General features: G+C 46.3%; 1 protein-coding gene across 19 annotated transcripts in view; it reads right to left on the reverse strand.

Moving 5' to 3' along the window:
• LOC138488440 (apoptosis-inducing factor 3-like) overlaps nucleotides 1–18,836 on the reverse strand; it is a 1,275,087-nt gene that overhangs the window by 449,513 nt on the left and 806,738 nt on the right. For all 19 annotated transcript variants that reach the window (XM_069615395.1, XM_069615389.1, XM_069615394.1 and 16 more), the window contains one exon: nucleotides 14,187–14,296. In XM_069615395.1, the coding sequence (XP_069471496.1) occupies nucleotides 14,187–14,296 (110 nt within the window). The remainder of the gene's footprint in view (nucleotides 1–14,186; nucleotides 14,297–18,836) is intronic.

An 18,836-nucleotide genomic window follows, 5' to 3' on the forward strand; every position in this document is an offset into this window, starting at 1 on the left:
GTACGTTCACCCAGACCCAACTGTGGACAAGGAAAATCAAAGCGCCCTCCCAAAACATTTTTACAGACTCTCCAAAATGCTGGCTATGTCCCCCAAAAAAGGGAGAAGATGATGCAAGTCTCATGGTCCCCCCCCCCAAGAATAAGGCCCAAGTGTCCTCAGCAATAAGGTCTGGGTTTATGCCCGGGGCCACAGATGCCGCCCTCCTAAACCTGCACAAAAAAATCACATTATATTAACAAATGCTGGACGGACTCCAGGGCACCACAGCCACAGAGACTGTTCATCCTGGCAGGTCTAGAATGTTTAACCATGCCCCCGTGATTCAAAACTCTTGACGGAATTAGTTTTGAGTTTAATGTAGTCCCAGACCAATGGGTAACCCAAGAATTGGTCGATGTAATTAGGTGGCCAAGGGCGTGCAGAAATGTACTCAAAGAATAAACCGCTATTTGACATGGGAGCCAGTTGCACCATGTATTGCTCACGGAAAGGACTGTAGATGGCCACTTTCATGGCAGCTTTAAACTGGAGAAAAGGCCAACTCAAAGCAAGCGCCCAGGACCACAGTCAACCATTTGTTTCCAACATGACCAAACTATAGATGGCGCTGCCCTGCATGCAATGGGTTTTGGTACAGCAGGCACGATAGAGTTCAGTGTACCAACCTCTGCGTTGGCAAGTTGCCAAAGGAGATTCAGGGAGGACAACTGGAGTCTTGCCATGCAAGAAAAAATGCCAAATTGCAAGAATATAGTCTGAATAGGAGTCCGAGTGGGGAACCGGAGCAACTACTCTTAAGTAGTTTGGTCACTCCCGCCTTGTTGCCGGGCTGCCAAAGAACAGCACTGTACATTAACATTGGGCTAATCTTTGCCAAAAAGAAATTGACCAAAATCCCTAGGGAATAACCTCCTCCCAACCGGGCCATTTTTCCCAGGGCCCCCAAAGCTTGGGAACACCCAAGTCTGGTGTTATCTATGTGACAACTACCACGTAGGCCCCCATCAAAGAGGACACCCAGATATGTATACTCTTGGACAATCTTACGTTTTTCCTCCTTCAAGTGCCAAGGTATGATCATCTTTCTTTGGCAAAAAGGGTGAAATACCATGATTTTGGTTTGTTTTGGAAATATTGATCACCAGTTCCAGGGAGTCAGAGTAGCACTTCAAGGCCTCCAAGGCAGCCTGGAGGCCAATGGGGGTTAAGCTCAACAAGATAATATTGTCAGCAAATACTCAATTTGGGGGGTATCGAGACAGGATTCACCAAAGCCGCTCCCATATCAGCAAGATATAGGCTGAACAAAAGAGGGGCTAGTCTACATCCTTGCTTCAGACCACGTAACGTGGTGATCCAGGGAGTGGTATTGCCCAGTTGGTCCAACCGGACTTTGACTCGAGTATCAGTATGAAGGTGTATAATCATAATCTGCAGGGATGTTCCAAGCAGAAAGTTTGCACCAAAGATTATTGCGGTGGACCAAGTAGAACGCTGCCCAATAATCAATGAATGCTGCATAGACTGTGCACCTTCGGGTAAGCCATGCCTGCTGGATAACGGTTTGCAGGCCAAAGGAATTGGTCATTGTGCCGAGTCCCCTTTGGAATGCAGTTTGGTTGGGCTTGATAAAATTAGTGGTCACCACCCAAGCCCAAAGTTCATCAAGGAGCATACGGGCAAAGATTTTAGAGGATGCATCAAGCATTGCAAGGATACGGTAGTTACCCGGATTGACACAGGCCCCCTTATTCCAGACGGGAACAATGATGCTATCACACCAGGAAGGTGGAATAACCTGTGCTTCACCAATCCTTCGGAAAAGACAGTCCAATGAAATAGTCCGGTGGTCAGCGTCCTTCTTAATGATTGTGCTACAAATGCCATCAGGACCAGGGGCCCTAGAGAACTTGCTGCCTAGGATAATCTTATAGATATCGTTAGGGTGAGCAGGTACTGCCATCTGCCCAAAGGGCCACAAATGGCAGCAGTACTTACCACTCCTCTACCCAAGGTGTTCATGATGTGCTTAACCCACGGATTGGCAGAAACCCCAACCAATTGGCGCACAGGTTGATTACCATCATTGCCCTCCAGAATTCACACAGATTATTGGAGGAGGCCAAATAGACCAAATTCTGCCAACGAGCACATTCAGAAGTATACCGATTAAATTTGATCCACGAGCGGTAAGTAGTCTTGACATTTTTCAACTGAAGTGCACGCACAGTTGGATCTAATATCGTGCCCATAATAAGGTGCAATTCAAGGCGCAGGGCCTTTCTCTTGTTGGCCACAGCACTGTCATACGGATGGTGATGCGATGATGGTAAAATGGCAGATCACTTGGCAATTGGCTTGGCCTTGGTGAAGATGGATGATACAGAGGACTCTATCATTTTGCCAAAATCCTCCAGTAGAATGTATGGGTTGTCCTCTGGATGTACTATGGCACCCCTCCTCCAACGCTCAACAAAGTAGAATGTTGCAAAGCGCAAATGTTCAGAGACCGCCTCCAACCAATGCTCAGTCCAAGAGATACTGTTTAAAGTGGGGTTAATCTCAAGGAATCCGGTGGTCACAGGAGCAAAATAATGCACTCTAAGAGTTGTAGTCAACACGAGAGGCAAATGATCACTCTCTAAACGAGGATAAATGCCCATGTCCAAGACCAAACGACTGTTAGATAACAGAAACCCATAGTCCAGGATACTACTAGATTTTGGACCGAAGCAGGTACACCTCAGAGGAGAATCTGACGGAAAGGCTCCATTAATCATGGAAAATTCGCAAGAGTATAGTAGACATGCCCACTCCATGCCCTGTTTGCAGTGGAGGGTCAATAGATTGTCTGCCAAAGTTGAGGTTGCAGGGTCACCCCAAGGATCAGCCAAATACTGGAGGACGGGATCTGTGAGTTAAAGTCCACGCAAACTATGCAAGAAGATCAATCAGGGTCTCAATCTTAGACAACACCAAGGAGTGGGGCAATCTATATGGGGGATCATACAGTATGATGATAGCCACTTGGCTGCTAGTACTTACTAATGGGGCATTAATCACAGCCATCAAGATGTTAGGGGAGTCCGTCTGGAGTTCCTTCAGCCCCAAAGCATTTTGGCACCTAAAAGCAAACCTCCCGTAGGGCGCGCAAGTGGACCCGGGTGGCCAATTTATAGATAAATTGCCAGCCGTCGAAAACAAGAGGTTCCATTAGTGAACACTCCTGCAGGGCAACCACAGAATATTGGTCGATTAGATCCATAAGACCTCCCTCCTCAAACAAATGAGAATGGCCACAGGATTTCCAACTTATAAAGTGGGCTAAAGGTTCTGAATCCCCTTTAGTGCCGCCAACCTGGCTAACCATGCCCAGTGGTTATCTTCCCCGATGAGCCACCACCGGTCGCCATATCGAGTGGCAAGCTAAGGACAATGGGAAATGGGTTACCAGAGGCAGGGATACCAGTGGGTTCCACACTTTGCTCCGCCGGCAGATATCTTTTACTGTAAACTTAGTCAATTGGGGTACACTTGTAGCCCAGTTGGTTATGATGGTCAGAATTGTTTTTTTTTTATTGGTCAAGGGAATAAGACTGACAATAGACCATAAAGGCTAAAGGAGGGGTGGGTAGGTTACTCTTAGGAAAGTGGGGATAAAATGTCTTGTCATCAAATACCCTCTTTCCTCTTCCTAAGGACTCTCCACTCAGGTGATCCTCCCTTGCTTGTCCCTTCCCAGAGTCGAGATCCAAAAGTGATGGCCCTTCCCTGGCCACCTGGCCAAAGGGTCCCAAAGAAGCATATGTGACAATACCCTCAGGTTTCGCACAGAGGTCTCCCCCATGGTATATGGTGGGCCGGTTCCACCAAAAAAGCTGATGAAAAGCCGTCAGGCCAAGGATGTCACACAGGATAGGCTCCACTAGCAGCTTCATGTAACCCTTATTCGCCGGCTCTGGGACCCCCACAATCCTGAGGTTGTTTCAGCATGATCTCGATTCCAGTGCTCCTGCTTCTCAGTGACCTTCTTGACCACTTTTTTCAACTGCAACACCTCCCTGGCAGTCGACAAGAATTCATCCTCAAAGGTAGAAAGAGGTCTGAGCTTCATCAAGCCTATTGCCATGCTTATTTAGCCTGGCCTGAATATGGTCTACCTTATAAGCAAGCGTATCCAAATTGCCATCTAATGAATGGATTCCTGCTTGGAGTTCAGTTAGCATGCCTTTAATGTCCTGTAGTGCATCAGTAGAAGCACTGGCCTGCGGTTCTTCCGCTGGTTCTGTGTCCAGTGCACTTCGGTAGCGTGTTTCGATTGGGAGGGAGCACGTAAGGGAATATGGCCTGGTGTTTATCTGTTTTTACCATTTTGGCACAGACAGAGCAAGTTCCAAATTACAATTGTAAGGAACTCACTATGGCAACAGTAAAGACAGACACAAGTGATCACAGTTCAAGGGTGTTTATTAAACTTTATAATGGGTGAGATAAACACCTAATCTAAACCTAAACCTAAGATGGGAGAAAGCTACGACCATCAAATAATAATAAAGCAGTCCTGGTAGCATCAAGTCAAATAAAAAGAGCCAATCAATACCAATAAGTTACAAAAAGTGTGGCATAATGTTCACCAGAAAAGAAAGAAGTGTTCACAAAATGATAAGTCAGGATGGTATGACTGGGTCTCCTTTCCCCGCGTTTTTAGCACGGGACAAGAGCGGACTTCTGAGCACAGTATACTCTTGGACCTCTCCACCACAGGGTTCACAGTTCCAGTTCAACAATACCAGACCCTTTAGGGGCCAAGTCTCTTCTCTGAAAAGTCTCTTGCCTTTGAAGGTCTGCTGGATCAAAACACAAACAAAAGTTCCTTCAGTGGTCTTTCATCATGGGCGATTGCTCTTCGTCCCTAGAATCTCCCTCTGCCAGGCTCGGATCCACCTTGCAATGTGGGCCTCCCTCTGTTGGGTTCATTATGGCCTTTATTTTTTTTTAACACAGTTCACATGTTTTTAACACAGCTTCAAAAACAACAAAACAAAGTTCCTTCTGTGATCATGCACACCGGGCGATGGTTTTTCACCCCTTGGATCTCCCTCCGCCGGGCTTGTATCCTTCTTGCAACTTGGGCCTCGCTCCGTCGGGGTCACTACGGCCCCTCAAATGCAGCTTGCAACTTCCCATTGCGGATAACCCTCAGCCGGGTTCACTCTTGTCAACAGTGTTCACGAGTGTATTACTCTTCACCCCAACTCACAGGCATCCCTCAAACCGGGTTAACGTTTGGCAAATATACAGCTTGCTTTACGTTATCACAGTGCAAAATTCACTCTCCTTTAGCTTTCCCTTGGCAATGGGTCATAGACTTTCGAGTGTACAAGGGATTTGACGTGACCCTTGTAGGACCACTCCGACACCTCACACCGCCCTTTCCTAGGACCTTCTGGTATTCCCTTTTCAGAGGCTTTGCGAGTCTGAGGTGAAAAGGACAGTTCCTCCTCCGTCTCTCCCGTTCTTGCCGCCTTTCTCCTCCGTTTCAACTGCCGGTTCAGTGCAGCTGTTTCCTCGTGCATTTGGCCTTGCTCGTAATGTGTGTGCTCTCGTGCTCTGTCTTTTATCCCTGTGGGGAAGGAAAAGGGCCATCAGGTGTGTGTGTGATTATTGTCAATTGCCTGACTCTGCCTTACCCTTGTCTTGGGACATTCCAGGTGAACAGCAATGGGTTTATTACGTTGTCTGTTACAGGGTGAGAAAGTGTTTGTGTGGGAAAGGGGGATCGGTAGGGTTGGTGAAATGAATAGGGGGGCGGGGGAGCTGTGGAAACGGTAGTGTTCCTTTGCAGCAGACTGGGAGTTCAGGAAAAAATAACTACAGAGACGTGGGGAGCAATGACTGGGAGTGTTCAGGTAGAAAACAGGAAGGAAGGGATTCTGGGAGATGTGGTCTCCGAATGCAACAGGGTTTGGGCTTCTGGGAGAGGTATCAAATGTGGAAGGGTTGTTGGATATAGGTAGGGGAGATTTTTTGGGTGGAAGGGAGGTAACTGTAGAACAACCTACATAAGCCTCAGAGACTATCCTCCACTCCTCCTTCCACAGTATAATACTGCGTCTCACCTGGGGTATTCCCCCCCGAGCGTGACCCAGGTGATCCTCCCTCGCGCGTCCACCTCCAGGGTTGGGATCTGAGGGTGCAAGCCCTTCCCTAGCCACCTGAATAAATGATTCTCAAGGTCTACTTGGAAGAATGCCTTCAGGTTTGTCACACAATGCAGACCTCCCCTCACTGATCCGGCACAGCACCCTCCTCCAACTGCAGCACTCAACGTTATGTTGTACCAAGCAGCATTACAAGTGCCACCAGAGAGGCTCCTCTACTGCTGGGCACTCCATTTTTTCACCCCATCAAAGAGGCAATTCAGGCCGCCACGTGCTTCACTGATGGCCTCCAAAATATGATGGTAGCCCTGCTTACATCCACCAAGGACACCAGGACGCCGTTGTAACAGGGAGCTCCCCAGTGCTACTCCATCAGGGCCTCATCTCATCTCCCTGCCCCACTTATCTTTTGTCCCACATGGGGGTCTCGACTCCGCTCTCGATAAGTGCCCCCAACACTCAAGCAAATAGGTTGCCTCAGTCGCTGAGCGATGAGCCGCTTCACTGCTCCTGGGCTTACGGCCATGTTGTCAGTCAGATGCCTGGTGGAGCTCCAGCTCTCTCCACACTGCGATGCACACTGAATCGCCCGTGGGGCTCGCAGGGACTGCCCTCGCTCTCCCCAGAGTCCCACAGCACAGTGGCTTCACTCCACAAAGTCAGTCTCTCTGCCAAACCAGCCCCTCCACAATACAGCTGCTACCACAGCTCTCACATCACTCTCAACCCCACCAGGCCACCTCCCAGGAGCAATGTGCACCAGTCCATATGCCAGCACTGCTTACATTCAAATTTGCAGTCGATAGCTGCTCTGAACCGCAAGCGTGCTGTCACACCCTCTTTGTCAGTCCTCCAGCACCAATGGTTTCGGATATTGTCTGGATATTTAGTGGGCAATTGGGGATCTCTCTCTAAGGTGGCAATCTTGGCAGGGCCCTCGAGCGCCCTCCCCCCAGAGACCAGGCAAGATTTAGTGACATTTTGCAACAAAGGTTTGAGAATGACACATTCACAACAGGTTCCACTTCCTTTTGTAGGCAGCATCTGTAGTAGGAGCCCTGGTAGCCACTAGATCATCAATGCAATCCAGAATACCTTATGTGCCCGAAGCACAACTTTTTAGGAATTGAAAAATACTTCCACCTAGAACTCCCTTTGATGGTATCTGCAGACAAAGCATCAGCAACAACTACCAGCAGTAAAGCATCAGCACTTGACCCAGATCTGTATTGAGAAGAGGTCTGTCTAGTGTGCCCCACTTGAGGAAACTGGGGCGTAGTTGTTGGCGGATCACTGCTGAGATGGGTCAGAAATGAGAGGCGGACACAAAGAGGTATCATTCTCAACATTAGACCTTTTATTAATAGAAAGGAGTTTGGATAAAGGCCTACCTTATGCTAACAAGAGTGTCCAAACTCAATCTGACCCTCACACTATTACATACAAACACATCTGCCAGGTAAATGTTTCAACATTCAACTCAACAGAAAAATGCATATAACTTCAACAAAAACACTTGTATCCCAGGGTTGGCTCCCTTCCCCTGGATAATTTCAGGCAAACTATTCACAATGTTCTGTGCCAAACCCTGTCTCTTAAAAGGCATTACAAATGTCTCCTTTACTTAATACTCACTTCAAGATGACACAACAAATGTTCCTTCCATGAGACTGATTTGGAAAAGAGAAAGTCTCTTCTAGTCTTTCAGAATGGCTAAACAAAATATCTTTTCCATATCATTGGTTTATAATAGTTAATGTAGAGTAGGAGCCAAATGCCTCTACTGGAAGCCCCACCCCCTGCTACCTGGAGATCAGAGGTTGTGCCTAAATTGATACCAGTAATTGTGACGATTCCAAGGAAGGTCTTTGAAACAAGGTATCCATTAAGAAGACCCTATGTGATGTACCTTCGAAGAGATGACTACCTGCGAGAAACAATCCCTGAAGCAATATGAAGATGAGACAAGAGAGGCTGGTGACGTCACAAGAAATGAGTGTGACGCACTGAAAAGGATGACCAGAGAAGAAAATGCATAGGCGATGGATGTCGAAATAAAGAATCGAGTTAGCTTTTATTTGCGAAATGAAGATTGTGCTTGTGAAGAGCACTGCAGGAAACAAAAGCCATTTTACAACTGAACAGACGCTGCAAGGCAAGTAGACCAAGTGATCATACGGTTGGCTATACATAAAATGTAAATTGCAGGCGGTGCCGCCAACATGTATATAGAGTTCTGGACAATCAATGACATAATTCAGTAGGCGATTCTTCACAAACGAAGATGGCTTGGAAGAGACGGTGGGTTGCAGCAAAGAATAGGCTCGAATTTGAAGCAAGACCAAGAGGATGTCTGGCTTGGTGCCAAGACTGGAAGCTGCCAAAACTGGTTATGAGCTTGTGAAGAATAGTAGACGTGAGAAGCCGAGGCATCCCTTGTTAAGTTGCAAAGAAGATCACCATGAGTGCCAAGTTTCTTCATTAGACTATTAAATGCTAGAATATGAGCAAATACAGTCTCTGATCACGCAAGCTGAGGATGAAAATAGACGAAGAGCATGGTGCACCAGATTGAACATAGCAAGTGACTGCATGCCCCTTTATTCCCTGAGGCAAGCACTGATACAAGGACAAGTTCAAAGACAATATGAATGGCAGACGGCATGAGTGATGAGAGATGTTGGGCTAATTGGGTGGGGAGACACGGTCAGGCTCACCCACCAGCATCTGCGGTACCAGCTTACGTGGTGCTAGAGCATTGAATATTCCAGAAGGGTACAAGCGTTCAAACCAATTGTAGAAGGCCATATAACAAAGAGCCTTATAGTTTGAGAGCCAATGAGGTTGTGTTTTAATTAACTGTCGAAGAGGACTTGCACTATGACTTGCACTTGGGGAGGACATGAGCGCCCACCTGACGATAGAGAGCCAATCACAATCCTATGCCGTATAGAAAGTATAGTTAGATCTTCCCCTTGAGCCAATTATAATCCCATGTAGGTTTCCTTAGTTTGCCACATAGGATGACGTGACTTATGGCGAATGTTTAGTATATAAGTGTGATTTTTCATGATTAACTTTGAGATTATGCTGTGCAATGTCCGTTGATGTCTGTTGTACTCCCGGTTTTAGACAACTGAGAATAAGAAACAAGTTGCATACCTGTAACTGTTGTTCTCCAGCATGGGTCTGGCATGGATTCACATGCTCATACTCCCCGTTGTCAGGCTGGGAATCCTCGGTAAAAAAAATAACGTTTCACTTTCGTTTATGAACTGTCTTTCTCCTCTAAACCAATCACTGAGCTCTGGGTCATTCTGCCCCCAGCCAATGACTGCCCTCAGCCTAAGCCCCTCCTCTGGCAGCCATCTTCAGATTCGGTAGCACATAAAGTGGCAGTCTGGCCAAAAAGAGCCGCAGAGGGGCAGGAGGGAGGGTTTGCATGTGAATCCATGCCAGAACCATGCAGAAAAACAACAATTACAGGTAAGTAACTTGTTCCTTCTCCAGCATGGGGTCTGGCATGGATTCACAAGTTTATGAGTAAAGAATACATAGTAGTACATACATATACAACAAATGGGAGGTGGCAAGGCTCAACATAAGCAAACACTCTTACCTCCTCACCAGGCTCACCTTCAAGCGAACAGGTTGTGTAGCACTGCTTGGCCAGTTATGTACTCCTCCCTGGAATCCCTGTCGACGCAGTAGAATTTCGTGAAGGTGTACGTAGACCTCCACGTAGCAGCCCTGCAGATGTCCAGCAAGGGCACACCAGACAGGAATGCCATCGTAGCAGCAATCGCTCTGGTAGAATGGGCTCTCGAAAGGCCAGGCAGCGGTCGGTTTGCCAACCGGTGACAATGAGTGAGGCACACGGAGAGCCACCTGGGGATGGAAGCCTTGGACAAGGCCTTCCCATGGTTCCCAAGACCAAAGTTCACAAAAAGCTGAGAAGTCTTCCGGAAACTCTTTGTGCGGGCCACATATAACTTCAACACTCGAGCCACATCCAGCGAGTGCAAATTCCTTTCAGTCGGCAACAAAGGTGTCGAAAAAAACTCAGGTAACACCAAGGCTTCGTTGAGATGAAATGCTGACAGAACCTTGGGCATGAAGGAGGGATGCATCCGCAGCACCACCCTCGTCTCGTGGAAAGAGATCCTATGGACAAGATGTGTGGTGCTGAACAAATCAATTTATTTCAGGAACACATTTTCTTCTTAATTAGTTTACATAACTTTCGATAAGCACGAAAGTGAAGGATGATGGACAGGTGTAATCATTTACAGTGGGAATACAAACTGAGTATCAACCTCTTGGTTGTTGAGGTCAAAAGACTCCACCTAATTGCACAAACACATACGACAGTCTGGAGGACTTAAATTTCAACAAAAAGTGCACCCGGGACTGAAAGTGGTCCAGGGCGTAGTAAACAGAGGGTGTACACAACACTATCTACAAGAACATAAACAAAGAAGGGTTTTCTGTTGTGTCACAGGGGATCGACACGGGTATATTTCGGCCATAGGAGGCTAGGTTGTAGCCTGGTTGAAGGTTGGCCTTCATCAGGATGAACACCACTTGGTGGTGCTGTCCGTGGTATCTGTGGATAAATGAGGTTTGTCAGGATCTCGGGATATAATTGTATTGTTTACTGGATTTATTAATAAAGGCTTAGTGGAGCCGTCTCGAAATACAGCTCACCTGCTGCTGCGATAGCAGTGGTGAGACTAAGTGGCCAATCCTTGAATTGTTGCTGGATTGTTGGTGCAGGACTGCACTATGAGTAAGCCGTGGGTTCCTGTGAGTTCTGAGTTTGTGTCAGGATACCGGGGCTTTTTTGGCAGAGCCTGGAGGGTCCCTGATCTGCGAAACAAATATATTACAGGTCGTGAGGCTTGTAAATCGCACACAGGCCTACATATAAAGATACCTTTATGTCTGGTCCGACATCCGAACCCATTCAGCTAAACACTGTAATTTGAGTGTTATACATAGAATATTCATTGTTCCAGTACGAGTCTAAGTAACATAAGCCTCACTAGGCTTGTGAATAGCACGCAGACCTATATATATATAAAGATATCTTTATGTCTGGTCCGACATCCGAACTCATTCAGCCAAACAACACTGTAATTGGAGTGTTACACATAAAATATTTATTGTTCCAATACGGCGGACGTCAAAAGTCAACATTCATGGCTGTCGATCACGTGACACGATGGTTGACGTGATTTAAAGCGTCTCAGCATGAGCGACGATCGCTCTGCCGTTCCGTGGATCAGCCGACGACGTGCCGAAGGAGTGAGACTGTAGGCACGAACAGCACTTCGCTAGGTAAGATGAATAGACCGGGAGTACAACATCTTTCCAATGTCTTCCATAGCTGATAACACATTTTTTGTGTCATCTCATTAGGCTAGTGGCAAGCTCCGTGAGAAAACCGGAATTAGCCGAATAGATTATAAAGGGTGAAATATCTGACGCGCATAACGTTCGGAAGGTCTGCGTTTTGAAAGATCTTAGCCGGTAAGCTTACATCCGGGTAAAATTGTAGCTTTGTAGTTACTTTCAATTTAGAATAAACACACGGGCATTTGCATTTCCATAGAGCCGAACGGTGATTCGCCCTTTTTTTGGTTAAGGGGTGAACATGACTAAGTCCATATGCATCTGAAACACTCACTCTTAGCAGTAGGTAAAGGAAGCTGGTCTGTGGGATAGTGTAGATTTTGTGTTTAACTGTCCTCACCCACACAGCCCCTAAAAAGAGGACTCTGTAGCTCATGATAGCTGATCTTATTCCAAACAGCCTGCTTTAATATATATTGGGTGTATGGTTGAATGTACAGATCCTACCTTTTATTGTGCATGTGCACTTGCACAGCTGAACCCCAATACACAAAATGATATGAAACAATGTTTTCTCTGTGCTTCCATGTGCATTGGGAGTTGTGTTACAGGCCACTCAGTGGGGGATTTCTCAAAGGCTGTGTATGGTTCAGATTCAGTGGCTGCATTAAGGACCCTTTCTGAAGTTGCATCAAGGCCTGTTTTCTTGGACCATTTGTGTGCCTGGGAGGGAACCCGAGGGACAAAAGGTTGATTGCACCATGTTTCCTTTGAATACGTGTATTCTGGTGTAGGACATGTTTGTTCAGGATTTTGAACAGAAAACAGGAAGTTGTGGAAAGTGAGAGCTTCTCACTTCACTAAAGTCTACATACCGCAATCTAAAGCCAGGGTATCGCTAGTGCCAGTTCTGCAGCACGCTGTGTCATACTGGTATGAGCATCACTTGGTGCGCTGAGGACAGGTTTTCCTAATTTTCCTGCCAGCAATCGCACATCTGTAGTTTAGGTGCATTACCCTGATTTAACGAGGGATGGTTCTCACACTGTAAAATTGGGGAGGTGGTAACTTTAGTGTGGCATTGCTTTAGCTTGGGGACTGTCTAGGCGGCATGAGGTGTGTGGTGACACCATGGTTGTGGCATTAAGTCGTAGCTGAAACAGCATGCTTTCGGACATCACCCTTTCCTGGCACCTTATCCGCAGGACTAGAGAACACATACAAGCATTGTAAATCATGGCCCCTAATCCTGTGAGAGATCTATACCTAGACAGACCCACATGTGGGGTTAATGCATGCTTAGATTAAATGCTTTTGTCTGAACATGGATTTATCACACTATCATGCTGTCTCGACTAAGGGCTTGGTGATGCAGCTGCCCTTTGGTATCAGCTGTGATTCAAGAATGTTGCAGAGCCCATCATTGCACTCGACTTGAGTGCACCATAGCCTGTTAACCCATGCACAATAATCTAGCTTTAACTGTTATTTTCCAATATAACAATGGGGTAGGAATTACAGAGTGAGGAAGGAAAGAAATAAGGAGGAATGGTAGACGAGACAAAAACAAGGAGGGTAGAAGGATGGGGTGAAGTTAAGAGGAAAGATGGTAGGGGGACAGGAAGGAAACAATGTGAGAGGAAGGAAAGATGCCCATGAAAGAAAGATGAGAGAATGTAAGGGGAAGCAAGAAAAAAGGAAGGAACAAAAGAAAAAAGAAAGAAGAACATCAAGAGGAAAGGAGGGGGGGATGATGGGAGGGAAGAAGGAAGGAACTGCAGGCACCTCCTAGCTTACTCAAGTAATATAGACCAGCAGGTTGAGCGCACGCTGGCGCTACTGTGATCTATGCATGATCTGCCGGTAGCAGGTTAAAATCCTGGCAAGGCCAAATAAGCCTTTAATTAATCAAAGGTTGATAAATAAGTACCAACTACTTTGGTTGGGAATGATTTTATGTAAATATGTGCTACGTACAGTGCTTTGGCAAACGTGTTATTTCAATAACAAATCATTATCAAATGCCGGGGCCATGGAAAAGGAATGTTATCACTCGTTTTCGCAAGTATTTATACAAAACATTACAAACAACAAACACCATTAACCCTCCATAAGTAGCATTTTCTGTAAAGTTGTGAATTGACGCGATTCACGGATGATGGTTTGAGTTTCACTTCTTTTAGTTCAGGGACACTTTTTTTGAGGTGTCCGGGCCCATTTCTTGTCCCAGTCCGACCGTGTTTGGTAGTGTTAGTGGGCACCAGCCAATTTTACTGTTATGTACGGACACCTGGGAATTTGATGCCAATTTTGGGTGTGTTGGTTTGTGGATGTGAGGATTTGAAGATGTGCGGGAAGGGTAGCAAGGAGTTACGCGTTTTCTATAACACTTGTCGCAGTGTTCAGTCTGTACATTGCTGCTTTTCAGGTTGGGCACGTCTCACTAAATGGATGGCTTTTATTTCTGGCATTTTGTGATTTCTTTCTTTTGAGGATGGAGGCTGGGGTGGGTGTGGGGTTGAGATACCTGGTGTCTGGGTGATTTCATGAGAGGGAACACAAAACGAAGGCTGGAATATAGATGGCTGTATTGCAGAGTAAGGGGGAGCAAGAGAGGAGATGCGATGGCCCAGGGGTTTGGCAATGTATCTGGGGCTATGACGTTACCTTGAAGCAGGGCAGGCTGTCCAGGCCTGGATATTCTTCGATGTCTCCACTTTTGATATTGAAGCAGGCTCCATGCCATGGACAGCGGACTCTGTCTCCCACCAGAACCCCTGTAAGGAGACATCGGGTTAATGAAAGAAACCAGAACAAAGAAATCCCCATTAGAACCCCTGAATACGAACACCAAACCATTGAGACAGCAGAACCAGAAATCAGGGAGGGAAATTGAAATTAAATGGCACTACAAGAGAAGGAGTAGCACGGAGAAAATGAGATGGGAGAGAAGAGAGAGGAGAGAGAGCCAGACAAAGAGAAAAACAACATTATTGAGAAGAGAGTGGAGTAGGAGAAATGTACGATGAGACGGGATTATAACAAATAAGAACAAAAGGGGGATGTAATACATAAGAGAACATGCTCAATATGAGTTTAAGCGGGCAGCGTGAAGAGGAACGTGCCTATGCCTTACAGTGATTTATTTTCAGTTTGTCTGCCGCTGCTCCCACTTTGCCCTCCTACCTCGCCCTTACGCGTCATTTTATGGGACTGATATCTGGATTCCCCTCTGTGCCTCGGCTCGAGGAGACAAGGTGGTAACCGTCGCAGTATTACGCGTGCTTCCACTCCGACTCTATCAAGCACACACGTAAAGTGAGAATCAATGCCTCAAAGGGAGGGCCTTTCTAGACAGTGTTTCTCTGATGGGCCATCGTCCATGCAAGTTTTACAATCGGTTAATAGTATAGAGGCTAGACGGGTTACATGCATTAGCACCCCGTCTTGCAGCCAACTAAGCCGACCTACTAATACTAAGTAAATCTACTTTGAAACAGATGTCCATGAAAATACGTCCCCTCATGCCTCAAGAGGGCGGTGTTGTTTAAGTATTTCCTGGTGTGATAAAAACAGAAATCTATTCGCCTAGTTAAGAGCAACTGTCACTATGCAAGGTTATAACGGAGAGGTCTGGTACATGAATGATATAAAAACATGACAGACAACACTCATCATCACCCTAGCAATAGGCACCTGACCTATCACTGATATTCTTTTCTTAAAGAAACTATTGCAATACCAGGAGATTCCTACATTTTTCATAAAGAAATAGTGTGATTGTAAAGTTTCCCGCATTTAATTTACCTCCTCCGCTTACATATTCACCAGTGAGATTTTTTTTTAAACGTGTTTAAGTGTAAAGTGAACCATATGCATTATGATCAATATTTTTTCTTTGAGCCTACTGAAATTTACATATATTAAAGGGATGCTATCACACTTAACTTCTCTGTAGAATGTTAAAGGCATGGTCTAGTAAAAAATGTTATTGTCCCTACGGGTCGGCCATGTTTTTTTTTTTAAGCCTAAGTGGCTCGATTTTAGAAAACTTTCCTATGGACCTTACCCGAGTTTTCGTCCATTAAACGCACGCAAAAACAGGCACCAGGGAGCCGCCATTTTGTGATAATCCTATCACTTGCCGCATCGCCCTGGCTGACCTGTTTTTGCGGCACTAAATCAATTCCCCCGCCCCTGAACCTGTCATCAGCAGACTCGTACCGCCCATTTCCCAACGCCAAAGCACGTCTTGTGTCAACATTCGCTGCGCTTCAGCTAATGACGTGTCGCCATGGAAATGGCAGGACGCCTCTTTCCTCAATAAGTATAAACAGACCGTTTCACAACACACAGCAGCAGATTTTCGATTCCATTCCTCTCTGTGTTACTTTGAGTATTTTGTGACTCGTTTCTGTGCTCTGGTCAGCTACCTTCGCCGCTTGTAGCCCGTGTGAGCACCTGTACCATCTTGGTAAATTATTTTACTTTGTTTACCACACAATGGCTACAATAATGCCCTACATGTACGAGCCCGAGTATACCGAGGAGGAACTACTGGAAAGGGAAGCACGCGAAAACGATGGGGATTCGGACGGCAGTTGGCAGGACGAATCAACAGATGAAGAGCCTGGGCCTAGTCGCATGGACGGCGTCTCCACCTGGTGCACATGCAATCGGTGCAAGCTAATGCCAACCGAGGAGAACTGCTGCTGCCAAGAAAACTCGGGATGCCTGGCCTACATTTCGGAAGGCGAGCCACGACCGCAATGCATCACTGAGCTGCCAGACTTCAGGGCAGCCTGCCTCACACGCGCCGTGTTGAGAATAATGATGTTGCTTATGCACGAACTTCGCGCAACTGTTCGTCCTCGTAATCCGAGTAACGAGTGAGTATACTCTGCTTGTCATGCCACTCCTATTTCATGTTCTTCTACCATATCCAAAATTACATCTACATATCATTGTAACGCATGTAAGTCGTTCAATAGTGTGCATTGTCTAGATAGCATTTGTCCGTGCAGAATGCCATTAGTTACAAGAATTGTCATTGACAACAAACGTTTATTAAACTTATCTTGGTCATTTAAAAACAGTTTGTTTCATTCCTTTTCACAGGTGGTACAGGCTGGTGGCCTATCGTTCCTTTACATGGTGGCTCCACGGGAGGCTTGGACACCGCGTTCAAAGAGTGATACCCGCCTGTGCCGTTCGTGCCATAAGAGAAACGTTCCCGAGTGACAGCGGTCCATACAGGGGGATTTTCTCTCGGTGTGCTGCAACCTGAGCTGTATAATCTTTAAAGTCTTGTATTTTTGTGTCATGAAAATAAGATACAAAATAAAACACCACATATTTTAACAACGGTTGTTTCGATTTTTTTAAATGAATCAAGTGTGTCTCCATTCAAGGATGGACGTCAGACATCTGTGCTCCGAATGGGTGAAGGTCTGGTCGCTGTGAAGCAGGGTGGTCACTATCTAAGCTAACATAAAATATTCTCGATAATGCATGCACTAAATAACACTTGTTCAAAGTCTTTCAGTAGGTTATGTCTCTATAAAAGTCACACATATATCTATACTAACAATTAACATTGGATTATACAGGCCTTAGGTTAAGGGTCTTGACCACTGTAATACACCGGTTGAAGTGTGGGTCTGTGCTCACAAGAATCTCTGGTATGAGGCATTTGTTATTGATAAGCAACGATATACTGCAGTAGGGGTCTAATGTTAATTGGGATCTGCTAGGTGGGCATCATGTCGTGGTCAGTGGTCTGGCACTTGAAGAGAATACCTTGCAGGTACACAGGGTCACAATGGCAGTAAGTTTCCACTGGCGAGGGTGTGTGGGCAAGGACATGTTTATGGAGATGAACGAGCGATGTGCTTAGTTCAGGCTGGTTCACATGCAGGACAGTGATCTCAGAGGAAGAGTCATGCTCAGTGGTCCCATCTACGCGATTGTCAACCAAAGTTATCACATAAGGGCAAGGGGTGAACCCACTACTGGAGGCATTTGGTCCGAGTTTCTACTGAGAAGTAAAGCATGAGAGGGGCCATCGAGAGGGGCCTGATGGCCCCTCGTTCCCACACACTTATCTGCACGCCCACCGGCCCATCCATCCACCCCCCCCCCCCTATCAAAGGCAGTTCGCACCCGTGGATGAGAGCTGGCATGTGGGGCTGTCTGGGGCGCGAACGGCCAAGGTGCCAAACAACATGTACACTTCAAAAGGTATCTTACGCCCAGGGGCCCTGGTTCACATGGTCTCCTCAGACCCCGTGTCTCCAGGCAGGCCTCCCCCCCCCCCGAGGTAGGCCGCCCCCCTGCAATCCACATAAGTGTGTCTCCATTCAGCAGTCTTCCTGTGCCTTATCTGCAAGCCCCAGGCCCATCCAGCCCACCCCCCTCTATCAAAGGCGGTTCGCGCCAGTGGATGCGCGCTGTCAGGGGCTCGAAAGGCCAAGGTGCCAAACTACATGTACACTTCAAAAGTGTCACATGGCCTCCTCAGACCCCGTGTCTCCAGCCAGGCCTCCCCTTGAAGCAGGCCGCCCCCCTACATACATAGGTAATTCCCTGTTTCTAATACTTTATAAACCACTTGATATGTCTCATGAGACCATCTTTGTGCTTTGCAAGTCAACTCCTGAACGTGCTACCTGGCAACCACTGAGATCTATGCTAATCTACTCGTCGTCGTGCTATCCGTGAACTTCTGTGACCGCTTAGAGCAAACCCATCAGTGTGCTACCTGTGGCCACCCACCTATTCTCCTGCAACATACTGCTCTGCTTGCTGAATCCAACTGTTTGTTGGTCAAGGTAAGGCCATCTACCCAAGTCATATTTCGCAGATTTTTAAATTTCTATCTATTTGCGAGTAGAGTACACAATAGTGCTATGTTCATTGGTCTCATTGCTACTGACTTGAGTTTCCATTGCTATGCTATCAATAGATCTATTTATTGTCATCTTTGTCTATTGTCATCGAATTGCATCCTTCGGGGGTCCAGTCTATAATGTAATCATGTTTCCTTCTCGTGCAAGACAGAACATCCAAGGGACGAGTCATATGTTCAGATTTTAGTCACATCATTTATACATTTCTGCAACTTATGCAAATACTTAGCCGCACATAATGAACTGGTATAGTTCCTGCGACCAAAACAAACCTTGTATTGATCATTGTATGATTCATTTACTTTTGTATCAAATCTTTATTCATGAAGATTGTATAATAATGTCGATATTTACTTTTCAGATTTATCAACAATGCCTGCCTGTTCGATTAGCGGTTGCCCTTCGAAGA

Source organism: Ambystoma mexicanum, chromosome 9, assembly GCF_040938575.1.
Source record: "Ambystoma mexicanum isolate Mex_15411 chromosome 9, UKY_AmexF1_1, whole genome shotgun sequence".
Taxonomy (NCBI): Eukaryota; Metazoa; Chordata; class Amphibia; order Caudata; family Ambystomatidae; genus Ambystoma; species Ambystoma mexicanum.